The following is a 27,261-nucleotide window of genomic DNA, read 5'->3' on the forward strand; positions in this document are numbered from 1 at the left end:
CGTTTAGGGGTAAGGTTAGATGCCCGTTTCCGCTTTCTTCCCGCCCACTTCCGGGTTGCCTCTGTTTACGAAAGTTTGGGCGCGAATTACTCTAAGTGAGGCTCCCAGAAGGGTGCAAGAAGAATCAGTGGTGAGTCGTGATATCCTTAACCGGCTGGGTGGATCTAAAGTTCAGGGATGAGTTTTAAAGCCAACGTGTTTGTGGCAGACTCCGCGGTTTGCATTTGAGGATAGCGAGGAGGGATTGCTCACGGGGAAATGCCCGATGTCCTAAAAGGTCTGCCGTTAGGATCCTGAGATTAGATATTTGACTGGGGGGAGGGAGCAAAGCCATGAATACTTCCTCCCTATTTCCCCCGAATCATCCTCATGGCTCATCCTCATTGCTAAATTTCTCCCGCGGGCACTAGTGAAGTCAAGTGCAGCCATGGACATTACTGTCTGTGTTTCTCCAGGAGTCCTACTCACTCTTGTGCCCACATAGAGGTCTAAATAGAGATCATTGAGTCCCATGAGTATCAACAAGCTGGTAAGGAAAACAAGACAACCTAGAATGCCTCCCTCTCTCCTAAAGCATATAGTCTGGCGGCAAACAACTGTACCAGCTTTATTTCTTTTCACTCCTCCTATACACATTAAAAGCCTCGCTGAACTTTCCTGTCCCTGAACACGCCAGGTTTTTTTGTTTGTTTGTTTTTCCTAGCTTTCCTGCCGTCCGAGTTTTACTGTTTTCCCTTGGATGCTTCATTTTTCTACTTTTTGGCTAAATATTTCAAAATGTTATTAATATAATACTTTTTCTATGAATAATGTACAGACATACTTCCGAGATATTGCGGGGTCGGTTCCAGACCAATAAAGCCTGTCACACGAACTTTTTGGTTTCCCAGTGCATATAACAGTTGTATTTACACTGTATTGTAACCTCTTAAGTGTGCAATAGCATTATGTGTAAAAAAAAAAAAAAAATACATACTTTAATTTTAAAATATTTTATTGCTTAAAAATGCTACGAATCATCCCAGCCTTCAGCAAGTCCTAATCTTTTTGCTGGTGGAGGGTCTTGCTTGATGTTGTTGGCTGTTGACCAATTAGGGTGATGGTTGCTGAAGATTGGAGTTGCTGTGGCAGTTTCTTAAAATAACAAAATAATGAATTTTGTACAGCAGTTGACTCTTCCATTCACTAAAGATTTCTCTGTAGCATGCGATGCTGTTTGAAAGCATTTTACCCACTGTAGAACTTCTTTCAAAATTAGAGTAAATCCTCTTAACCCCTACCATTGCTTTAGCAACTAAGGTTTTGTGATATTCTGAATTCTTTGTTGATATTTCAAGAATATTCACAGCATCTTCACCAGGAGTAGATTCCATCTCGAGAACTTCGCTCATTCATAAGAAGCAACTTCTTTTCCACTAGTTTTATCATGAGATTGCAGCAATTCAGGTACATCTTCAGGCTCCACTATTTCTCTTGCTACTGCCACCAGATCTTTCATCACTTCCTCCACTGAAGTCTTGAACCCCTCAAAGTCATCCATGAAGGTTGGAATCAACTTTTTCCAAACTCCTGTTAATGTTGATATTTTGACCTCCTCCCATGAATCATGAATGTTCTTACTAGCATTTGGGATGGTGAATCATTTCCAGAAGTTTTCAATTTATTTTGCCCAGATCCATCAGAGGAATCACTGTCTAGGGCAGCTATAGCTTTACAAAATATATTTCTTAAATAATATAACTTGAAAGTCAAAATTATTCTTTGATTCATGGGCTGCAGAATGGATGTTGTGTTAGCAGACATGAAAACAGCATTAATCTCCTTGTACATCTCTATGAGAGCTCTTGGGTGACCAAGTACATGGTCACTGAGCAGTATTATTTTGAAAGGAATCTTTTTGTGAGCTATACGTCTCAAAGATGGGCTTAAAATACTCAGTAAACATGCTGTAAACAGATGTGCTGTCACTCAGGCTTTGTTCTTCTATTTCCAGAACACAGACAGAGTAGATTTAAAAGAATAAGAGCCCTAGGATATTTCAGAATGGTCAATGAGCATTGGCTTCAAGTCACCACCCATATTAGTCCCTACAAGAGAGTCAGCCTGTCTTTTGAAGCTTTGAAGCCAGGCAATGACTTCTTTTTAGATATGAAAGTCCTAGACAGCATCTTCCAATAGAAGGCTGTTTTGTCTTCATTGAAAATCTGTTGTTTAGTGTAGCCACCTTCATCAATTATCTTACCTGGAACTGGATAACTTGCTGCAGCTTCTGCATCAGCACTTGCTGCTTCACTTTGTACTTTCATGTTACGGAGATGGCTTATTTCCTTAAACCTCAGGAACCAAGCTCTGCTAGCTTCAAGCTCTTTTGCTACAACTTTCTCACTTCTCTCAGCCTTCATAGAATTGAAGTGAGTTAAGACCTTGCCATGAATTAGTCTTTGGTTTAAGAGCGTGTTGTGGCTAGTTTGATCTTCAATCCCAGACCACTCAAACTTTCTCCCTATCAGTAATAAAGCTGTTTTTGCTTTCTTATCATTCATGTCTTCACTGGAATAGCACTTTAAATTTCCTTCAAGAACTTTTCCTCTGCATTCACAGCTTGGCTAACTGGTGTAGTTTCCAGCCTGTCTTGACTTTTGACATGCCTACCTCACCTTGCTTAATCATTTCTAGCTTTTAATTTAAAGTGAGAGAGGTGTGATTTTGGCTTTCACTTGAACACTTAGAGGCCATTGTAGGGTTATTAAATGGCCTAATTTCAATATCATTGTGTCTTAGGGAATAGGGAGGCCTAAGGAGAGGAAGAGAGGCAGGGAACAGCCAGTTGGTGGAGCAGTCAGAACACACGCAACATTTACCTATTAAGTTCTCTGTCTGATACTGGCATGGTTCATAGTGCCCCAAAACAATTACAGAGTAACATCAATCACCATAATAGCTATAATAATGAAAAGGTTTGAAATATTGTGAGAGTTATCAAAACATGACACAGAAACATGAAGAGTGAACACAATTTGTTGGAAAAATGGCATCAATATAGTTGTTCAATGCAGGCTTGCCACAAACCTTTAGTTTGTAAGACAACAACAACAAAATACAGTGTCTGTGAGACTCAATAAAGTGAAACACAATAAAAAGAGTTATGCCTGTACATTCTTACCCATAGCACAAACCAGTTTAAGACAGTCATTCGCTCACTTGCCTCTTTATAACATTTATAAATATACATAGTAATTATTTTCATTTCTGTCTCTACCTATGCACTGTCACTAAGCTATGGTTTCCCTTGGATCTAAGAATGGGACAAAATATCTATTCATTTTTATATGCACTGCGAGTAGCCCAGAAGTGATAGAAACGATGTCTTTTGTTTATTGGATTCTTACTATGTCTCAAATACTGTTCTAGGTGGTTTATATATTCTTTGTTAAATCATTTTTGCTTTACAAAAGCCTTTAATGTTAGTACTTTTATTAATCATTTTACTAATGGGGAAAATGAGTTAATTTACTTGCCCAAAGATGTACAGTTAATTAAGTGGCAGAGCTAGATTTGAAGCTTGAACAATTTACCCTTGTCGCAGGACTGCTCTTAACCATTATGATGGTGTTCTCAACCTGGGTTGATTTTGACCCAGGAGACATTTGGCAATGTCTAGAAACAATTTTGGTTGGCTCTGCTCAGGGGTTGGAAGTATTCTAGCATCTGACGGTCTACGTAGACCCAAGCATGCTGCTAAACATCCTACAATACACACCACAGTCTCCACAACAAAGAATGATCCATCTAAAATGTTAATAGTGCTGAGGTTGAGAAACTTGGTGCTATAGTCTAGTGCCTAAAGTAGGTTTCATTGTTAACCGTACTTCTCAAACTCTAGTTAGACCAGTTTTGCTTTTTATTTCTAATCAGTCATAACTGATACTTTTGTAGAATGCAATTAAAAATCAATTATTAGTCAAACTCCCTTGTGGTATAATACCAGGAGTGAACTCTGATGTAAACAATGGATTTTGGGTAATAAGATGTGTCAATAATTACAGCAAATGTACCAGTTTGGTGTGTGATGTTAATACTAGAGGTTGCAGGGAATGGGGAACGGCAGGGATTATATAAGAAGTTTCTGTATGTTTTGCTCAATTTTCTGTAAACCTAAAACTGTTCTGAAAAAAATCTTTTTTAAAAAAATACTAATTACTAGAAAATGCTATGGCAAAGACAAGGCTAATTATTTTATGATAAGGTTCAATGTGCATAAAATTACTCTATCAAATTGCTATAAAAGTTTCTAAATGATTACCTTCAGTTTCCACACTTGAAAGGATTATGGCAAACAGTTTGAATGAGATTTGGGGTAGCACTAAATTACGTGTTATTTTAATAAAGAATATCAAGAAGAAAATGATTAATGGAACCAAACTATAAATAAGTACCAAATGAGACAGAGCATAAGAGCCACAGACTTAGAGAGAAATGAAGTAGAATAGTTAGGAAGATTTTGAAAAGAAGGTAGCTCATGATCTGAGAGAGTGGGCAGAGACAGGAGAGAGCTGCTCAGGTAGAAGGTACAGTGTATGTTTGGGAGGCAGAATTACTCAAAGTGTGTTCAGGAAATCATCAAATCTAGCTAGAGAGGGAGATTTGATTAAGGAGTAGTAGGAGAGAAGTATGAAAAGGTAGGCAGAGTTAGGTTGTTAAGGACTAAAAATGGCATGGTAAAGAGTTTGAATGTTACACAGAACATATTGGGGTAAATTTTTTACTCACTTAATTTGTTCCAAAATTTGGGATTGGGAGGGACTAGGCAGGGCTTGCTCATGTCTTGTCCACGCAGTGTGGTCTGCAGCATATTGACTTCGGTACATGTACCAGACTGGCAAGTTGGTGTTGGCTCTTGGCTGGGAGCTCAGCTAAGACTTTCCTGGGGTTTCAGTTCCTCTCGTGTTGGCCTTCCTCATATGGTGGTGGCTGGGTTATAAGAGCAAGTGTTGGCCGGGCTCGGTTGGCTCACACCTGTAATCTCAGCACTTTGGGAGGCCAAGGCGGGAGGATCACTTGAGGTCAAGAGGTCGAGACCGGCCTGACCAACATGGTGAAACCCCGTCTCTACTAAAAATACAGAAAATTAGCTGGGTGTGGTGGTGGGTGCCTGTAATCCCAGCTACTCGGAAGGCTGAGGCAGGAGAATCTCTTAAACCTGGGAGGCAGAGGTTGCAGCAGTGAGCCGAGATCGCACCACTGCACTCCAGCCCAAGCGACAGTGCAAGACTTCTCAAAAAAAAAAAAAAAAAGCAAGTGTTTCTAAGCAAGAGGAAGTCAAAGTTGCCAGTCTCTTCATGTCTAAGCCAGTAAGCTAGAACAGAATGACTTGTACTATATTCTACTGCTCAAACAGCTTCAGAGTCTGCCAAGATTTAAGACAAGGGAACATAGACCTTCTCATTAACAGTCGTGAGAAGGAATGTGTATCATTTTTAATCTAAAATCTCAGCTTTCACTTGCCCCTTCGCCTGGATGCTCTTATTCAGTGAACAACTTGAACTATTGTGTGTGTCAGCCCTTCCAGGAGAGAACTACAAGTGAAATTCTGTCATGTGGATGGGTTTTTAAGTAGGGGAAGTATAAGGGTGTAGATGTAAAGTTAAGGTAATTAAGCATTTTAGAAATTGAACACAAGATAGAGAATAGGTGTTTGGTAAGGTATCACATTGTTCAAAGGCAGGGTAAAGTGATATTTTGGCTTCCACTGCTTTTTGTAACTGGTCTGATATGTGGTTGCTAAATGTAGTTTGTGATCTTTCTGTTAATTCTTTCCCAATTTTTTTTCCAGTTTTGGGTGGAGGGGAGCTTGAAGCTTTTAACATTTGAGAGGATAGATTTATCATTGTCTCTCTCTAAATCTGCACATATATTTAAACTGTATCAGTATAATAATTCTAAATGTTTAGAAAAGGAATGATGAATAATTTATCTGTATATCTAGCTATGGCTAATATGTGTATATATTTATATGTGTATATATATATATATTTTCTAGGCATGTATAGCTAATATGTGCATATACATATTTCCTTGTATACTGCACTTAACTTCTATCCACTTCTTATGGTGTAATGCAAGAATAAGTATTTCATTCTTCTGTTCCTTCTTATCAGAAATGAGTTTGGTAATAAAAGAGGGAAAATTACTCTAAATTTTATCAACATCCCCATTTCCAATCCCATGTCTGTTTTGTAATTTGCGGGAGGGCAGGGTAATCAGTACATTTCTGTACTCTTGTTAAAATGCACATAGTCCAGATAGGATTGCAGTTTAAATTCTTAGTAGTGTGACACATGAATTTCCACATAGATTGATGGTATAATCCTAAAAAGCGTCTCCTTCCATTTTTGGCAAAAATTGGGTAATGGTAAATTTGTTACTTAAAATAACAAGACCTAGGTTTTACTCCTTGAACTGACATTATCTGTGACTACTTTATATTTCTATTTCCTTGGACTTAAACATGGAGAGGATGTTATCATACGATAGAGTATAAAATAAGAGATACAAAAGCATTTTTAAATGATTTTCTAAAACCCATACAAATGGAAGTTAATTTCTAGGAATGAAATTGAATTAGATATCCTTATTCTGATGAGTCAAAATTATTTGTTTTAAAATATGTTTGTTTCAAAGCATGCAGCACTATCCCCAAACTTTTATTATGATTTTTCTTTAAAAAAAGAGAATGTGGAACATTTATAGGGAAGTTTTTTAAACAAAACATTGTGCAAGGCTTTAGTTTTTTTTGTATTCTTTTCATCTTTACAGGTTTTTGTTTTGTTTTGTTTTTGTTTTTGTTTTTGTTTTTTTTTGAAGCACTGTGTTTAGATCAAGATGTCTGGTAAAGCAAATGCTTCCAAGAGAAACTTACAACAGTTAAAAAGAAATCCAAAGAGAAAAAAGGATAATGAGGAAGTTGTGTCGTCAGAGGAAAAGGTAATGAAAATATCAAGTTTCTCATTTAGAAATCTTCTACTGGGGCCGAGCACTGTGGCTCATGCCTGTAATCCCAGCACTTTGGGAGGCCGAGGTGGGTGGATCATGAGGTCAGAGATCAAAACCATCCTGTCTAACACGGTGAAACCCAGTCTGTACTAAAAAAAAAGAAAAAAAAATACAAAAAATTAGCCAGGCATGGTGGTGTGTACCTGTAATCTCAGCTACTTGGGAGGTTGAAGCAGGAAAATCACTTGAACCCAGGAGGCAGAGGTTGCCGTGAACTGAGTTTGTGCCACTGTACTCCAGCCTGGGCGAAAAGAGTGAGACTCCATCTCAAAAAAAAAAAAAAGTCAGGTTTTACCCTACTCATTAGGCAATGCCTATATTTATTTTGGAGGTAAAGTATGTAACACTATTTCGTAGGCAAAGTGAGTAATGATTCATTTAAAACATTCTTTGACACTATATAAAATTCTGTTATTATCACCACTGTCAAGAATTGCTTTAGTATATCCTCTGCCTGTGATAAATATATACCATTTTTCTGTAGAAGTAGCAACATACATTTTTTCTATCTACTAGAAATTATATGAATGCTCTTTGACATATATAAAAATCTATTGTAAAAGCAGTATCTTTTTATCTGATGTTTAATTCTGTTTATGTTTATGCATGTGTTTTTCCCTCTAGGTTAGAAACACAGTGAAAAGAAATAAAAATCATCTAAAAGATCTGTCTTCTGAAGGTATTTCTTTTCTATTAACCTTGTTTAACCTGCTTCTATATCAAGCTGTATCTACATTCATGAAAAAATGTTCAGCATCTTGTTTGCGAGTTTTGCAAAAGATAGTAATAAACAAATACATTTGCATTTTTGTAAGAATATGTAGTAGTGGTTAGTTATTTTTGTCAACTGAAATTTTACTTAGCACCTCTGGCAAAATACTGTAGAGGCTTCAATGCCACTGAGTTGATAGGAAATAGAGAAAATCAAAGTGGCCCACAGCCTGAATTATTAGTGATCTGTGATATAAATACAAACCTACTAATTTTTCTTCAAGACAAATATTCTTTCTGTTCTGTATAGATTAGTTTGGAACCACTATTATAAGTTTGTTTGGAGTAAACCAGTTTGGAGTAGTTGCCTTTACCTAAACATCACTGTTTCATGGAAGGATTCTCTACGTCTCCTCAGCCACCATAGGTTAGGTTTTCTGGTTTTATACTCCCATAGCGTACAATACTTTTTTTTTCCTTTTGTATGCTTTGCACACCTATAATTTGTTTAATATCCCTTCTCTCCAACACTCATTTTCATGAGATCCAGTACTATTTCTTCTTTTTTTTAAATACCTAATAAGTAGAACAGTACCAACAACATAGTTGACACTATCTATTTGTGGTTTAATTAGTCTGTTTTGTTCCAGTTGCCATCCAACATTTGGAAAATAGTTTCCTGGTCCTGGTCCTCTCAATGAAATGTTTAAAGAACTTAGGCCATTTCTGAGAATGACACTTTTCATAATTAAAGTTTGATTCTTCATTTAAAATTATTTCTATTATCACTTGGTAGTATTTCTGTTAACTTATCAATAGAAAGCGTATTCATATTCAACACCTGGGATGTTACAGCTGTGTGATAAAAAGTAAATTAAACAGCTTATACAGCTTTATAATATTTTGTTCTGATAATTTCATAAGCTTTTTTAGATGAAAACATTCAGTTTTTAAGCAAAAACATGTAAAACATCTAGATTGATCAGAGCCTCTTCTATTACTAACGACAGGACAAACAAAGCACACTAACCTAAAACACGTAAAAATAGCAGCCAGCAAGAGAAAAACCTGGCAACCTTTGTCAAAGAGTACCAGAGACCATTTGCAAACTATGATGGAATCAGTAATAATGTGAGTATAAAATTTTTCTATTTCATTCTTTTGGTTCCCACTTAGGTGTTTCCTATGGATATTATTCTTTTAAATATTGCTATCTATTTTAAGGTAATAGAGTATATTTCTATTTCAGAAGAAGATAAAATTAATGTGGCGGTATTTGCCTTCAGCAGAAAAGTCTTTGTTAATTTTAGAAACTTGAAATTCCATCAGTGAAATAAAAACAAGTGTTTGTGGCCTGACTTGCTATCGATAAAATTTTAATTTTTGTCAATAGAGATTCTTTAGGAAGAAGTTGAGTTCAAAGTGACACTTTACATAGAAGCTACCACACTGGAGGGGATACAGAGAAAATAAGACAGAATTCTGCCATTGTGGAGCAAATTCTATCAGAAGAGCCAGGCATATAAATTATTATAATACAGTGTGGCAAAATATATATATAAGTAGAATTTTTTCATTGTACTTCTGTTTAAAGTGTCTTTAATATGAAAGGAAAAGTGATGGATTTTGCCTGGCTAGTGGGGAGGGGCACTTGAGAGAAATCAGAGAGAAAAAGTACACAGAGTATATGATTTGTGCGTCAGACTACTATTTATGCCATCTTTTTTTCTTTTCTAGGACAATTTTGAGTAACAGTATTAAAGAAAAAGAAGAAATACAATACCATCTCAACTTCCTGAAGAAAAGGTAATACTGTTGCATAATTAAAATGATTAAAACATAATTTTTAAAAACCTGACTTCTTTCTACGTTGCCAAACAGACACTTGTGGAATATAAGTTTTTCTTTTTTTTAAAGAAGGTGAACAACTTGGAAGTATGTTTTCTTTTTTTTCTAAACTGCTGCTCCACGTGTTTCTCAAATAAGTTTCAGGGGAACTTACAAAAAAAACCCTGAAAATCACAAAATTCTGTTTCCACAGTTCACTCTTGCATATCAGAATTTGAAAACAGTTTTGTCAACTTGAACTCCCTTCAACTTCATTTTTAATAATTTGAAGTTAATAGTTCACCACTCTTATCTATCTGACATTTACCCTATTGCTGCGTTTTTCCACTTCATATTGTCTTAAGTTATTTGCACAAGCAACAAGTATAATTTTCTAAGATATTATTGCTCTTCATCTTATGGTAAATCACCAATGGAGATTTCTTCTCAGGAGTTCTTAAAAGGCACACCACTGCCTGTGATTTTCAATAATTACTTTTCTCTAGTATTTATACAACTTTTTCTTTTTATAAGAAACTAAGCTTCATAAGTGAAGGAGAAATAAAATCCTGTACAGACAAGCAAATGCTGAGAGATTTTGTCCCCATCAGGCCTGCCCTAAAAGAGCTTCTGAAGGAAGCACTAAACATGGAAAGGAACAACCGGTACCAGCCACTGCAAAAACATGCCAAATTGTAAAGACCATCGATGCTAGGAAGAAACTGCATCAACTAACGAGCAAAATAACCAGCTGATATCATAATGACAGTATCACATTCACACATAACAATATTAACCTTAAATGTAAATGGGCTAAATGCTCCAGTTAAAAGACACAGACTGGCAAATTGGATAGAGTCAAAACCCATCAGTGTGCTGTATTCAGGAGACCCATCTCGTGCAGAAACATGCATAGGCTCAAAATACAGGGATGGAGGAAGATCTACCAAGCAAATGGAAAACAAAAAAAGGCAGGGATTGCAATCCTAGTCTCTGATAAAACAGACCTTAAACCAACAAAGATCAAAAGAGACAAGGCCATTAATAATGGTAAAGGGATCAATTCAACAAGAAGAGCTAACTATCCTAAATATATATGCACCTAATACAGGAGCACCCAGATTCATAAAGCAAGTCCTTAGAGACCTACAAAGAGACTTAGGCTCCCACATACTAATGGGAGACTTTAACACCCCACTGTCAACATTAGACAGACCAAGGAGACAGAAAATTAACAAGAATATACAGTAATTGAACTCAGCTCTGCACCAAGCGGACCTAATAGGCATCTACAGAACTCTCCACCCCTAATCAACAGAATATACATTCTTCTCAGCACCACATCGCACTTATTCCAAAATTGACCACATAGTTGGAAGTAAAGCACTCCTCAGCAAATGCAAAAGAACAGAAATTATAACAAACTGTCTCTCAGACCACAGTGCAATCAAACTAGAACTCAGGACTAAGAAACTCACTCAGAACCACTCAACTACATGGAAACTGAACAACCCGCTCCTGCATGACTACTGGGGTACATAACAAAATGAAGGCAGAAATAAAGATGTTCTTTGAAACCAATGAGAACAAAGACACAACATACCAGAATCTCTGGGACACATTTAAGGCAGTGTGTAGAGGGAAATTTATAGCACTAAATGCCCACAAGAGAAAGCAGGAAAAATTGACACCCTAACATCACAATTAAAAGAACTAGAGAAACAAGAGCAAACACATTCAAAAGCTGGCAGAAGGCAAGAAATAACTAAGATCAGAGCAGAACTAAAGGAGATAGAGACACAAAAAACCCTTCAAAAAATCAATGAATCCAGGAGCTGTTTTTTTTAAAAGATCAACAAAATTGATAGACCACTAGCAAGACTAATAAAGAAGAAAAGAGAGAATCAAATAGATGCAATAAAAAATGATAAAGGGGATATCACCACCGATCCCACAGAAATACAAACTACCAACAGAGAATACTAAAAACACCTCTACGCAAATACACTAGAAAATCTAGAAGAAATGGATAAATTCCTCAACACATACACCCTCCCAAGACTAAACCAGGAAGAAGTTGAATCCCTGAATAGACCAATAAGAGGCTCTGAAATTGAAGTGATAATTAATAGCCTACCAACCAAAAAAAGTCCAGGACCAGATGGATTCACAGCTGAATTCTACCAGAGGTACAAGGAGGAGCTGGAACCATTCCTTCTGAAACTATTCCAATCAATAGAAAAAGAGGGAATCCTCCCTAACTCATTTTATGAGGCTAGCATCATCCTGATACCAAAGCCTGGCAGAGACACAACAAAAAAGGAGAATTTTAGACCAATATCCCTGATGAACATTGATGCAGAAATCCTCAATAAGATACTGGCAAACCGAATCCAGCAGCACATCAAAAAGCTTATCCACCATGATCAAGTGGGCTTCATCCCTGGGATGCAAGGCTGGTTCAACATCAATAAATGTAATCCAGCATATAAACAGAACCAAAGACAAAAACCACATGATTATCTTAATAGATGCAGGAAAGGCCTTTGAAAAAATTCAACAGCCCTTCATGCTAAAAACTCTCAATGAATTAGGTATTGATGGGACGTATCTCAAAATAATAAGAGCTTTTTATGACAAATCCACAGCCAATATCATACTGAATGGGCAAAAACTGGAAGCATTCCCTTTGAAAACTGGCACAAGACAGGGATGCCCTCTCTCACCACTCCTATTCAACAGAGTGTTGGAAGTTCTGGCCAGAGCAATCAGGCAGGAAAAAGAAATAAAGGGTATTCAATTAGGAAAAGAGGAAGTCAAATTGTCCCTATTTGCAGATGACATGATTGTATATTTAGAAAACCCCATTGTCTCAGCCCAAAATCTCCTTAAGCTGATAAGCAACTTCAGCAAAGTCTCAGGATACAAAATCAATGTGCAGAAATCAAAAGCATTCTTATACACCAATAACAGACAAACAGAGCCAAATCATGAGTGAACTCCCATTCACAATTGCTTCAAAGAGAATAAAATACCTAGGAATCCAACTTACAAGGGATGTGAAGGACCTCTTCAAGGACCACTACAAACCGCTGCTCAACAAAATAAAAGAGGACACAAACAAATGGAAGAACATTCCATCTTCATGGATAGGAAGAGTTAATATCCTGAAAATCGCCATACTGCCCAAGGTAATTTATAGATTCAATGCCATCCCCATCAAGCTACCAATGACTTTCATCACAGAATTGGAAAAAAAAAACTAAAGTTCATATGGAACCAAAAAAAGGGCCCACATTGCCAAGACAATCCTAAGCCAAAAGAACAAAGCTGGAGGCATCACGCTACCTGACTTCAAACTATACTACAAGGCTATAGTAACCAAAACAGCATGTTACTGGTACCAAAACAGAGATATAGACCAATGGAACAGAACAGAGCCCTCAGAAATAATACCACACATCTACAACCATCTGAGCTTTGACAAACCTGGCAAAAACAAGCAATGGGGAAAGGATTCCCTATTTAATAAATGGTGCTGGGAAAACTGGCTAGCCATATGTAGAAAGCTGAAACTGGATCCCTTCCTTACACCTTATACAAAAATTAATTCAAGATGGATTAAAGACTTAAATGTTAGACCTAAAACCATAAAAACCCTAGAAGAAAACATAGGCAATACCATTCAGGACATAGGCATGGGCAAGGATTTCATGTCTAAAACACCAAAAGCAATGGCAACAAAAGCCAGAATTGACAAATGGGATCTAATTAAACTAAAGAGCTTCTGCACAGCAAAAGAAACTACCATCAGAGTGAACAGTCAACCTACAGAATGGGAGAAAATTTTTGCAATCTACTCATCTGACAAAGGGCTAATATGCAGAATCTACAAAGAACTCAAACAAATTTACAAGAAAAAAACAACCCCATCACAAAGTGGGCGAAGCATATGAACAGACACTTGTCAAAAGAAGACATTTATGCAGCCAACAGACACATGAAAAAATGCTCATCATCACTGGCCATGAGAGAAACGCAAATCAAAACCACAATGAGATACCATCTCACACCAGTTAGAACGGCGATCATTAAAAAGGAAACAACAGGTGCTGGAGAGGACATGCAGAAATAGGAACACTTTTACACTGTTAGTGGGACTGTAAACTAGTTCAACCATTGTGGAAGACAGTGTGGCGATTCCTCAAGGATCTAGAACTAGAAATACCATTTGACCTAGCCATCCCATTACTGGGTATATACTTAAAGGATTATAAGTCATGCTACTGTAAAGACATGCACGTGTATGTTTATTGCGGCACTATTCACAATAGCAAAGACTTGGAACCAACCCAATGTCCATCAATGATAGACTGGATTAAGAAAATGTGGCACATATACACCATGGAATACTATGCAGCCATAAGAAAGGATGAGTTCATGTCCTTTGTAGGGACATGGATGAAGCTGGAAACCATCATTCTCAGCAAACTATCACTAGGACGAAAAACCAAACACTGCATGTTCTCACTCATAGGTGTGAATTGAACAATGAGAACACTTGGACACAGGAAGGGGATCATCACACACCGGGGCCTCTCATGGGGTGGGGGGAGGGATAGCATTAGGAGATATACCTAATGCTAAATGACGAGTTAATGGGTGCAGCACACCACATGGCACATGTATACATATGTAACAAACCTGCACAGTTGTGCACATGTACCCTAGAACTTAAAGTATAATTTTAAAAAAAAAAAAGAAAATGTGGTTTTCAGTTTCAAGTTTGCCTAGAAATGTTTGTGACCTATTTTAAGGAATTCTTTTGAGTACAAATTCTATTTACTTTTTCTTTAAATATAATTTTCAACCCATAGTAGCCAAGTAGAAAGAGTGAATGAGATAGGTTGGGTTGGGGTGGGAGTTTGCTGAGAAAGGTTTAACAAATTAAAAACTGCTAGAAGCAGGCTGGTAAATTGCTTAAAGCTATAGCAGCCTATTATTAAAGAAGGGAGAAGACACTAAAAAGATAATAAATAAGCTAATACAAGTATAATGAAAATGTAGCTGTTTAGGATCTTTTTAATATAGAACAAATACTAATGTTTAGTTTATGAATGAGACTATTACATTACATAATAGTTGCTGTTCATAGTGATCACCTTGGTTCATTGGAAAAGATTATATTCAACAGATAGGCAGTCTCTTCATCATGTAACAGCTGTGGAGTACATACATTTCAAGGCCTGACTATTTCCTCCTTATTTTTACTTTCACAGCTTGCTTTCTTTAGTTCCTGAAGTAACCATACCCAAGATACAGTTACTTCTACCAATACAACAAAGTACAGCATTAGCAAACTGATCCTAATTGGAACTCTAAATACATTTTTCTGTAGCAGTGTTTCTCAAAGTATATTTGAAACACTTGTTCTTACAGATATTCTATGGATAAAAGTAACCTATGGTGAATTATATTTGGGTACCTTAGCATGTAAGAAGCCCTGCAGTAAATAAATCTATTTCATTTTCTTTAAGCTAACATCTCCCAAATTGCTATTTCTGGGAACTCATTTTCATATAAATCTATTTCATTTTCTTTAACCTAGCATCTCCCAAATTGATATTTCTGGGAACTCATTTTCATATATTAGTCTCATCTCTGCTTTTGACTAAATGTTAGCTTCATTATTTTCATTTTTTAGTTTTCAGTTCTTACTAGATTACAGCTATAGTCATAGGCAGCTTCCTGTGTATATCATTTTAGCCTGGCGAAGAAAGAGGAAAAAGATGATTCTTACCCCTTAGCTTCAGTTAGAAAATTCTAGGAGATGGGTTTCTGATTTGCTGAGCTTAGGTGATATACACCTATTCTTGGCGTGATTTTGTGACAAGAGCTACCATGGATATGATTGATATAGACTGGATTATATATCTAGCCCCATGATTACACAGACAAGTTTGCTAGGCAAACAAAACTGTTTGCCATTACAATTCTAAAGGGACATACTTCCAGAAAGTCTGCCCTATAGAAACAATGTTATAAGTGGTGATTAAATGTTGCTGATATAATAGGATATATTCAAGCCATGGTTTTAGTTTCTAAGAGTTAGTGAGAGTCTTGGAAATCTAACTGCTATTTAGAACATTTGGAGCAGTGAATGACCCTTCCACATAATTGATTTAATAAACATATAGAAGAAACTTCATAAATAAAATATTTTTGTTAAGAAAATAAAAAACTTATCCCACTTAGGAAAGCTTAGGCAGATAGTTTGCGTTTAAATGTGATAGCCTAATGATGATTTTTCTAAATAACTAGTTTGTCTTAACAGTTTAATGAGAATTATGATTTGTGGAGTTTTTGCTGCTTACTTTCTTTACAAAAATTAAGATTTTATTGGCAAACAATGCATCGAACAAAGGTCTGTAACAAGACTCTAAGAAACTTAAACAAATTAGCAAGCAAAAAACCAACAATCCTGTTAAAAAGTGGGGAAAGGACATGAACAGACACTTTTCAAAAGAAAATATACATGCGGCCAACAAACGTGAAAAAAATGCTGTCAACATCACTAATTACTAGAGAAATGCAAATGAAAACAACAATGAGATACCATCTTAAACCAGTCAGAATGGCTGTTATTAAAAAGTCAAAAAGTAACAGATGCTGGGAGGTTGCTGAGAAAAGGGAATGCTTATAAACTTCTAGCAGGAATGTAAATTAGTTCAACCATTGTGGAAAGCAGTTTGGCAGATTCTCAACTTAAAACAGAACTACCATCCAACCCAGCAATCCCATTACTGGGTATACACCCGAAGGAATATAAATTGTTATAAAGACACATGCACACTTATGTTCACCACAAAACTATTCACAATTGCAAAGACATAGAATCAACCTAAAGGCCCATCGGTGGTAGATTAGATAAAGAAAATGTGGTACATATAAAACTTGGAATGCTATGCAGCCATAAAAGAATGAGATCATGTCCTTTGCAGCAATATGGTTGGAGCTAGAGGTCATTATCCTAAGCAAACTAACACAGGAACAGAAAACCACATAGTGCATGTTCTCACAAGTGGGAGCTAAACATTGAATATATATGGACACAAAGAAGGGAACAACGGATACCAGGGCCTACTTGAGGGAGGAGAGTGAGGGTTGAGAAACTACCTATCAGGTACTATGCTTATTACCTGGGTGAAAAAATAATCTGTACACCAAAGCCCCACAACATTTCCCTACATAACCTGCATATGTATTCCTGAATCTAAAATAAAAGATTTTTTTTTTAATTAAGATTTTTAACAAGATCCCAAAAGTGGGATAGTGGGTTCCACTATTGTTCAGATTTCTTCAAATCTTAAGTAGTAGAACTTTTTAGAATCCAAAGATACTGCTGTTGTCAAGGGAATCAAATTTAGCTTTTCCTCCTCATAAAATTCAAGAATCAAATCTGGGAAAGCTATTTTGCAGTCTGCCAGATGTGACAATAGAAACAGATGTTTCTACTGGTGATCAAATCAACTCAAATTTGTAAAAGAATTTTTTGACTTAAATGCCATTCATGTTTATAGTATTTTCGAGCAATGCACTTTAATCTTGGTGTTTTATTTGCTTTAAACCCTATGGAACTCAATTTTCTTTGAAATCATTTAGAATAATGTAAATCTTCTCTATTTTTGATCACATTCTCTAAAATAATTGAGGTTTGGGGTCCAGGGTCATAGTTAAGACTTCTAGACTAGTGTTCTGTCTCTCAACCAACAATTCACAATCTATAATAGACTCATGTCTAGAAAACATCTGGATGATAAAAGGAAATTTTGGTTTTAAAATGTATATAAATTGTCAAATGTGTAAAATAGAAAATTTTCTTTTAGTAAAGTAGCCCCAGTGTCCCTTAATTTGAGGTAAATCTTAATAAATTGAAAGGCTAAATGATGATTTGTCAGGGCTTTTAGAGGGGGAGACTTACTGGCACTGTTACCCAGTGGTAATAAAAGAATATTGTAACCTTAAGAATATGAGGACAAGAAAAAATGAGGACTGTTTTAAAATAATAATAATACTCAAAAATAAAATAATTGTTTTTATTTTATCCTTAAGATTTTTACAACTGTGTGAAACTCTGAAAGTCCCTCCCAAAAAGATGGAAGATTTAACTAATGTGTCAAGTCTACTGAATATGGAAAGGGCACGAGACAAAGCTAATGAAGAAGGTCTGGCATTACTACAGGTATGAAATTTGAATAGGGAATCCATAATTAGAGAGTTAGGGAAAGGGAAAAAGACCAAAGTTTTTAAAATTATCATGATGTTCTTCCAGTAGTGAATACTAGATCTTGAACCAGGTTTTTTCATTAAGTTGTTTTTTTTGTTGTTGTTTTCATTAAAGCAAAAATTTATCTGAACTTGGCGCCTCTAAAGTTGAAGTATTTCTAATATATTTGTGGTTAAGTAGCAGTCCTATTTTTTTCATCAGATTTTAACTGAACTATCTTAGTATTTTTAATTATCAATTTAGAGGAGCTTATCACAAAATACTGTGGGATTTTAAAACGTGTAAGTTTTTCTGACCTGTATATGGCAAGAAAACACAATTATCATTAGAGTTAATATGTACTGGGGACTTCCTACACTCCAGACACTGTTCTAAGCACTTTATAGTTATATCCCTTAATCCTCACAATGACTTAGAGTATGACCTAAATTATTCTCTTTTTACAAATGTGATGAAAAGACATAATGCTATTTCTAACTGAACCTTAGACAAATTGCTTAAAGTTGAGATGCTAACTTTGTCATTCTGACATTAGCACATGATTCTTGATCACTATGTTGTATGGCATCCTGTGGAAGATAATAGGAGATAACCTTATCTATCATGGTTAACTTCAAGCTTTCAATGAATGGATATCTGAACAACTAAGACAAAGCACCCTTAAGGACTTTATTGGATAATTATAAAAACTAACACACATCAGACCATATATCCCTTAGACATTTTGAAGTAGTTTTAGATGTGGTGCATAGATTTTAGTTGCAATTTAGTAAGTACAAGGTGGTAGTAGTTTCTGCAAGGAATATATTCCCAAAATGTGTAATAATTCAAAGGTAACAAGTAATTCATTCTCATTTTTCCATAAGATTGAGAATAAAGTTGAAGGAACAATTTCTGAGCACAAATCTATATATATTTTTAGTTAATAGGGTGGCATTTTTTGGTGGCTGCCTCACTTTATTCAAAGTGTGATATTATATTTTATTTCCATCCCAAGGTTCCTACTTTTTTAGGGCATCTTTTTAGTATTGGTACTAGCTTCATCACCTAAACACTTAGATGACGTTTATTTAGGTTATTTTAAAAGGTGTGAGAGTATAGTCATGGAGAATTTTGACATTTAGTATTTATGCACATCAGTTAAGGGTGTTCTGAAGTCATAAATGATAGTGTGATTTTTATGCTACTGGTAAGCATTTCTGGTCTCCAGCTGAAATTTGACCTCCATGGGACATAAGCATAATTACAATCTATAATTTGCTTGTTAGTCACTCAGAAGAAGCACCACTGGCATTTGGGGCAGGAGAGTTCTTCATTGGCATAAGAGGATCTTCGGACTAGCAGCTTGTAAACTCTATCTGTATTCATTAATTTTCTCCTCTGTGCCTTAGAACCATTGCTTTTTCTCACTGCAGCTTTGAGTTATTGCTGGTGATGATCTTCCAAAACCTGTAATAGTAACAGAAATTGTATTTATTTAACGTTTTCATTGTGCTGTCACTCAGTAATGGTGCTGGGGAAACAACAATGGTGGACAACATCTCGGAGATTCTGGGAAGATGGCATTAGAACAGCTGAAGCATAACTTGTTAGACTCCCTTGATCTTGTCATAAAAATGGAGCCATAGGATTTCAGAGTCAGTTAGCATAAGAAAATATGACAATAAAGACCAAAAATAACATTCCTGATACATCGAAAGCATGCCAAAAAGACATGTGCCTGGAACAGATGAACATTAACCTAATTTATCAAGTGAACTGAAATACATTCAGAAAAAATGATAGAAAGTATAAGGGGAAAATTATAAATCAGAATTAGAAATACTGATAAATGAAAGTAGAGAATTCAGGAATGAATGAGACATAAAAGAAAAAACCTTTCAGATATGTAGACTAAATCAGAAGAAACACTAAAGCAAATAAACACAACAGATAATGCTTATGGTAAATAGAAGATAAAGAGAAAATTTTCAGAATCATGAAAACATTTTTAAAAGGAATTGAGGAAAAAAACCCTCAAAGAAGATACCATATGAGTATGGTAGCAATACCCAAAGATAACCAAAGCAATGGAACAAAATAAATTTTATAATGAGAAATTTTAATCCTTGTTATATTTAACCCTTTTATTCATTCAGTGCTGTTATACATTCCCTTTGTAGTGGGTTGAATCTAGGAAAAGGGTCTTGTCAGATATAATTAAGGATCTCAAGATGAAATCATCCTGTATCGTCATGGGTAGGTCCTAAATCCAATGACAAGCGTTCTTATAAAAGACAAGAGAAGGCACAAAGACAAAGAAAAAGCCACGTGAAAGACAAGAGAAGGCACAAAGAAAAAGCCACGTGAAGGCAAAGGCCGAAACTAGAGCAGTGCAGCTACAAAGAATGCTGACAGCTACCAAAAGCTGAAAGAGACAAGAAACCATTCTCCTCTCTTGTCTTCAGAGGGATTGTGGCCCTCCCAACACCTTGATTTTGTACTTCTGTCCTCCGGAACCATGACAGAATGAATTTCTGTTATTTTAAGTCAATTAGGTGTACAGCAGCCACAGGAAACTAATATATGTGGTTTGATTTATATTTATATTGGACAGCACTCTGTTAGATCCAACAACCAATTCACAGAAAACACAGGGCTGAGGAACCAGTTATAAACTTCACCAGGGAATACAGTTCACAAAATTTAGCCCATGGGAAATTCCACAAACTATCTAATCTCCACAAATAAATTGAAATGGAAGCCTCCTATAGATGAAAAGAGACTTAAGACATATCAACCAGTCACAACCAATTTGGAACCTGATTAAAACAAAATGTAAAAAAAACTCCAATTTATGAGAAAATTGAAAATGTGAACACTAACCGTATGTTTGATATGAAGGAATTTATTGAGATTTTTTAAAGTGTAGTAAAAAAAATTGTACTCTTATGTATCTTTAAATCCTTTAGAGCTGTATATTGCAATATTTATAGATAAAATGATAGGATATCTAGGATTTGAAATAGCACAGGGGAAGCAGAAGCGGATGGAGTTAAAGGTGTGACAGGATGGCCATGGGCCAGGCGCGGTGGCTCACGCCTGTAATCCCAGCACTTTTGGAGGCCGAGGCTGGTGGATAACCAGAGGTCAGGAGTTCAAGACCAGCCTGGCCAACATGGTGAAACCCTGTCTCTACTTATAATACAGAAAAAAAAATTATCTGGGCGTGGTGGCAGGTGCCTGTAGTCCCAGCTACTCGGGAGGCTGAGGCAGGAGAATCACTTGAACCTGGGAGGCAGAGGTTGCAGTGAGCCAAGATAGCGCCATTGCACTCCAGCCTGGGCAATAAGAGCAAAACTCCATCTCAAAAAAAAAAAAAAAAAAAAAAAAAAAGATGGTCCTGAGTTGATAATTGAAACTGGCCGATATGTATATGGGTGTTCGTGACAACATTCTCTCTTACTGTATGTGTTTGAAATTTACTGTAATAAAAAATAAAAACAGAGTCTGTTCCTCCATGGAGTTTAGATTCAAGTGAATGGAGCTCACAGTCCCAAAATCTTAGGCATTCAGGGAACAGCACATTCCCAGTAAGGGGCCAGACAACATTTTAGCCTTTTTGGACCACATATGGTTGACTGTTTTGTTGCATATCCTTTTGTTTCGTTGAGGTTTTGACCAATCTTTTAAAATGTAAAAACAACTCACAGCTCTTGAACTGTACAAAAACATCCCATGGGCAATTGCTGACCCCTGCAGCTACCCTTTCTTAAAAAAAAAAAAAAAAAATGGTCATTTAGAAGCCAAAATATATTTCTTGAGGAAGACTACCCTCCCAGCAACAGTTCTGCATCCAGTATTTGGAGAATGACATAGATATAGCAACAACTTTATTGCTGAACAAGATTTAAGAGTTATTACTTATGTATATTTTCTGTGGGCTTATTTATTTGTTCCCCAAAGCATACAGGCAATGTTATTATTGACTGTTGCTAGGACTATATTTGAAAGCAGTGCCATATTTAATACCCTGTAGAAACCTGGAGGCTTGCTAATTTTAATTTTATACTCGGCCTGCACACAACACATCCTTGATGTGTTATCCCCATAGTTGTTTCTTTTATTCATTTCTTATTTTCTTTTCATCTTCCCCTCTAAATTATATATTCCTTTAATGTGGAAAACTGTTACTCTTTTTTTTTATTCTCCCTGCTCTAATGCCCAATATTACTTCCTTTTGACAAATTAAAATAGCAGGCTCTCAAATGTTCCTAAATAAATGAAAACAATTCAGAATTTCTTCACTACATGAAGTTTTATGCTGCTTTCTCCACTACATGAAGTTTTATGCTGCTTAAGGAAGGTTGCTTTATTTGCTGTCATTACTTCTGGGCTCTGCTAGATTTACACTTGGATCTTCCAGGATCTCTGACCCTACCAGCATTGGTAGGTTTTGAGGAAGTGTTCATGTACATCTCCTTATTCCAGGGAAATTAGATATCCTTATAACACATTAATACCTTGACATACCAGCTTTCCAAGAAGTCTGTTTTTTGAAAGAAACAAAAGTAAAGTCACCAGTTGTTTCTAAAAATTTTTTAAGTATATATGGTGTTTTTTAAAATGTGTATGTATAACAATATCTATTAGGATTTAATATAATGATGTGTTTAAGTTAAAATGTTTTTTTTCTCTTTCTGACCCAGGAAGAAATAGATAAAATGGTAGAGACCACAGAGTTAATGACTGGGAATATTCAGAGCCTAAAGAACAAAATTCAGATTCTGGCAAGTGAGGTGGAAGAAGAAGAGGAGAGAGTAAAACAGGTAATTATTTTAAACTGTATTATTGGAATTTGGATATAATTTTTAATGGTTAAATTATGCCAAGACAACTTTCGAGTATAATATGATGAGAGAAATCAGCTTTTTGAAATAATCTGTAGCTTTCTTTTACTTTAGATGCATCAAATAAATAGTAGTGGAGTACTCTGTCTTCCAGAACTTTCTCAGAAAACTCTCAAAGCACCCACACTTCAGGTAAGTACCTATTTACCATATTGATTACAGGCATACTTTAGAGATATTGCAAGTTTGGATTCAGACCACAGCAAAAAAGCAAATACAGCAATAACACAAGTCACACAAATGTTTTGGTTTCCCACTGCATATAAAAGTTATGTTTATACTATACTATACTGTAGTCTAGTAAGTGTGAAAAAGCATTATTTCTTTTAAAAAAAAAAAAAAAAGGACATACCTTAATTTAGGAAATGCCTTTATTGCTAAAAAAAATGTTAACAATCATCTGCACCTTCAGCAGGTCGTAATCTTTTTGCCGGTGGAGGATCTTGCCTCGATGTTGATGGCTGCTGACTGATAGCGTGGTGATTACTGAAGGTTGGGATGCATGTGGCAATTTCTTAAACTAAGAAAACAATGAAATTTGCCACATAAGTTGATTCTTCCTTTCATGAAAGATTTTCCTTTAGCATGTGATGCTGTTTCATAGCATTTTACCCACAGTAGAACTTCCTTCAAAATTGGAGTCAGTTCTCTCATTCCTTGTCATGGCTTTGTCAACTAAGTTTTTGTCATATTCTATATCCTTCGTTGTTATTTCAACTATGTTCATAACATCTTCATCATGAATAGATTCCATCTCAAGAAACCACTTTCTTTGCTCATCCATAAGAAGCAACTCCTCGTCCATTCAATTTTTATCATGAGATTGCAGCAATTCAGGTACATCTTCAGGCTCCACTTCTAATTCTAGTTCTCTTGCTGTTTCCACCACATCTTCAGTCACTTCCTCCACTAAAGTTTTGAACCTCTCAGTCATCCATGAGGATTGAAAATTGAATCCATTTTTTCTAAACTTATTGGTATTTTAACTTCCTCTTGTGAATCATGAACAGTCTTACTGACATCTAGAATGATAAATTTCTTTTAAGATGTTTACAATTTATTTTGCCCAGATCCATCAGAGAAATCACTACCTAGGGCAGCTGTAGCCTTATGAAATATATTTCTTAAATGATAAGACTTGAAAGTTGAAATGACTCTTTGATTCATAGGCTGCAGAATAGATGTTGTGTTAGCAGATGTGAAAACAACATTAATCTCCTTGTACATCTTCATCAGAGCTCTTGGGTAACTGTGAACCTTTTCAAGGAGCAGTAATATTTTCAAAGGAATCTTCTTTTCTGAGCAGCAGCTCTTAACAGTGGGCTTAAAATATCCAGTAAGCCATGCTCTAAACAGATGTACTGTCATCCAGGCTTTGTTGTTCCATTTACAGAGCACAGACAACACAGATGTAGTCGATTTAGTAGAATTAAGGACCCTGGGATTTTCAGAATGATCAGTGAGCATTGGCTTCAACTTCTTGTCACCAGCTGCATTAGCCCCTAACAAGAGCCTAACAAAATTATGTCCTTTAAAGCTTTGAAGCCAGGCATTGCCTTCTCCTTTCCAACTATCAAAGTCCTAGAGATAGCATCTTCTTCCAATAGAATGCTGTTTTGTTTACATTGAAAATATGTTGTTTACTATAGCCACCTTCACCAGTGATCTTAGCTAGCTGGGTCTTCTGGCTAACTAGCTGTACTTTTTCTATCAGCACTTGCTGCTTCACCTTGCACTTTTTATGTTATAAACACAGCTTCTTTCCTTAAACCTTATGAACTAACTTCTGCTAGCTTCAAGCTTTTCTTCTGCAACTTCCTCACCTCTGTCAGCCTTCATAGACTTGAAAACAGTTAGGACCTTGCTGTGGATTAGGATTTGGTTTAAGGGAATGTCGTGGCTGGTATGATCTTCCATCCAGACCACTCAGACTTTTCCCATATCAACAATAAGGCTGTTTTGCTTTCTCATTATTCATGTATTCACTGAAGTAGCACTTTAAATTTCCTTCAAGAACTTTTCCTTTGCATTCACAACTTGGGCGTTTGGCACAAGAGGCCTAGCTTTTGGTTTGCGTGGCTTTTGATAGGCCTTCCTCACTAAACTTAGTAATCTCTAGTTTTTGATTTAAAGTAAGAGACGTGATTCTTCTTTTCACCTGAACACTTAGAGGCCATTGCAGCATTATTAACTGGCTTAATTTCAATATCGTTGTGTCACAGGGAATAGGGAGGCCCAAGGAGAGGGAGAGAAACTGGGAAATGGCCGGTTGGTGGAGCAGTCAGAACACTTAACAATTACCAGTTCAGTTCACTGTTTGATATGGTTGCAGATGTGGCACCCAGAACAATTACAGCAGTTTCATCAAAGAACACTGGGCATAGATAACCATAACAGATACCGTAATAATTTTTAAAGTTTGAAATATTACAAGAATTACCAAAATGTGACGCAGAGACACAAAGTGAGCATGTGCTTTTGGAAAAATGGTGCTGATAGACCTCCTTCTCACAGAGTTGCCACAAACCTTCAGTTTGTAAAAAACGCAGTATCTGGGAACACAGTAAAATGAGGCATCCCTGTATATCATAGACCAAGCTATACATTACATATATATGAAAACAATATGTCCTATTTTGTTCTTTAAACAGATGGAACCTGATATAAACTGTTTGGCAAATTACTTTTCTCATTTGACTATGTAGTTTGAACATCTTGTCAGTCACGTAGATCTCTCGTTTTTGTTGATAGCTATGTAACATTCTGTTGCATGGAGGTCATATAATTCGTAAATTACTGATGGAAATACATAATTTTTTTAATATAGGTAAGACTAGGTACACCATTGTACATATGTCTTTACTGATTTGTGAAGTCATAATTGTAGGATACATCTCTAGAAGTAAATATTAACAGTTTGGCTTTTTTTATGCTTCTAACAATAGTATATAACTCCTTATAAAATAGTACTGTCTTATTTGTAGTAAACTCTTTCTTCAGAGGACTCCAGTGAATATTGTAGTGTAAATGTTTGTAGCATTGGAAAGTCTTCATGTTTTCTCAAGAGGTAATTTAAAATTTTCTTACTGGCCAGGCACAGTGGCTTACGCCTGTAATCCCAGCACTTTGGGAGGCCAAGGCAGGTGGATCACCTGAGGTCGGGAGTTCGAGAACAGCCTGACCAACATGGAGAAACCCCATCTCTACTAAAAATACAAAATTAGCCAGGCGTGGTGGCGCATGCCTGTAATCCCAGCTATTCGGGAGGCTGAGGCAGGAGGATTGCTTGAACCTGGGAGCCGGAGGTTGCAGTGAGCCAAGATTGCGCCATTGTACGCCAGCCTGGGCAACAGGAGCAAAACTCTGCCTCAAAAAACAAAAACAAAAACAAAAAATCCTATCATTTACCAGTGGTGAAAGGAGCAGGATGGGGAGAGACAGAGATAGATTTGAAAGAAGAATAGCCATTAGTTGACAATTATTGAAGTTGGGTGATAGATACTTACGGTTTATTTTACTGTTCTCTCTAACATACATTAGAGATTTCTCATAATAAAATGTTAACAACTATATTTAATACTATCTTTCCCACAGAAAGAAATTTTGGCACTAATTCCAAACCAGAATGCTCTTCTAAAGGACTTGGATATTCTTCATAATTCATCACAGATGAAGAGCATGTCAACCTTCATTGAAGAAGCCTATAAGAAACTGGATGCCTCTTAAAGAGTTTTTTTTTTTTAGATTGTTCCATATTAATTTAATGTTCATGAATTTGTAAAACTGTTAACCTATGATTATATGTACAGAGGCTAAAGCTTCTGCAGGATTTATTATCTCCTGATACGCACTTTAAAATTAGTCTTTGTAGGTCTATCATTAGCATCTAATGTAGTTCTGAAAACTGTTTTTAGCAGTTGCCAAATCTAGGAAACTGACATTTATATTGCTGTATCTATAAGTATTTGCCTAAAACCATAAAATAGGAATTGCCTTAAGGATCTAATAGTTTATAATGCCTGAATGGAACTCATTTATTGGTTAACAGCTCATATCAGGAGCTATGATAAGTAAGTGTTTACATATAGTGTCTAGTGCATAAAAACCTCAGTGTTTGCTATCATTCATTCTGTAGCCAATGGCTTACAGTTTCTGTCTGGTCATCTGGAACTTGAAAAATCCTCAAATGCCTTCACTCTTTTACCTAACTCCCTAGTCTTTTTGGGAAGTAGCTAAGATATGCCTGGTATCTTTAACTTTGGAGGTAGTATCAGAATTTTACTTCTTTGGTTGTTTAGTGAATTAATGTTGAATATTTTCTACTGTCATCAAAACATATTCCCAAAAAGTATTAAAAAGGAACCTTAGCACATTTATTTTATTAAAACAAAAAAAACCCCAAAATGTATAAACCTTTTCTCATTATGATAATAAGCTTATATATGTGAATAAATTATAACCTAATGTATAAAAAATTATTTCTAACAAACTACA

The 27,261-nt window shown here is 36.0% G+C and overlaps 1 protein-coding gene across 3 annotated transcripts; it reads left to right on the top strand.

Annotated features, from left to right (window-relative positions):
• The first annotated feature begins 17 nt into the window (after window positions 1–17).
• Window positions 18–27,261, top strand: CENPQ (centromere protein Q). 3 transcript variants are annotated; one of them, XM_054491760.2, is made up of 10 exons: window positions 18–130; window positions 456–529; window positions 6,865–6,984; window positions 7,678–7,732; window positions 8,775–8,895; window positions 9,502–9,570; window positions 17,704–17,833; window positions 22,567–22,686; window positions 22,822–22,899; window positions 26,362–27,261. In XM_054491760.2, exons 3-10 carry the CDS (start codon window positions 6,883–6,885, stop codon window positions 26,491–26,493), a joined length of 807 nt encoding a protein of 268 aa, XP_054347735.1. In that variant the 5' UTR covers window positions 18–130; window positions 456–529; window positions 6,865–6,882; the 3' UTR covers window positions 26,494–27,261. The 3 variants fall into 3 exon arrangements, with proteins under 3 accessions (XP_054347735.1, XP_054347737.1, XP_054347734.1); XM_054491762.2 differs by lacking the exon at window positions 456–529; XM_054491759.2 differs by lacking the exon at window positions 456–529 and having other exon boundaries at window positions 22–130; window positions 6,817–6,984.

Source organism: Pongo pygmaeus, chromosome 5 (genome assembly GCF_028885625.2).
Source record: "Pongo pygmaeus isolate AG05252 chromosome 5, NHGRI_mPonPyg2-v2.0_pri, whole genome shotgun sequence".
NCBI classification, from domain to species: domain Eukaryota; kingdom Metazoa; phylum Chordata; class Mammalia; order Primates; family Hominidae; genus Pongo; species Pongo pygmaeus.

Excerpts from the sequence above, each read along its gene's own strand:
- CENPQ (XM_054491760.2), top strand. The coding sequence starts at position 6,883 with ATGTCTGGTAAAGCAAATGCTTCCAAGAGAAACTTACAACAGTTAAAA. Across the intron at positions 9,571-17,703 it reads CTCAACTTCCTGAAGAAAAG|ATTTTTACAACTGTGTGAAA; the intron begins GTAATACTGTTG and ends TTTATCCTTAAG. Across the intron at positions 17,834-22,566 it reads AAGGTCTGGCATTACTACAG|GAAGAAATAGATAAAATGGT; the intron begins GTATGAAATTTG and ends TTTCTGACCCAG.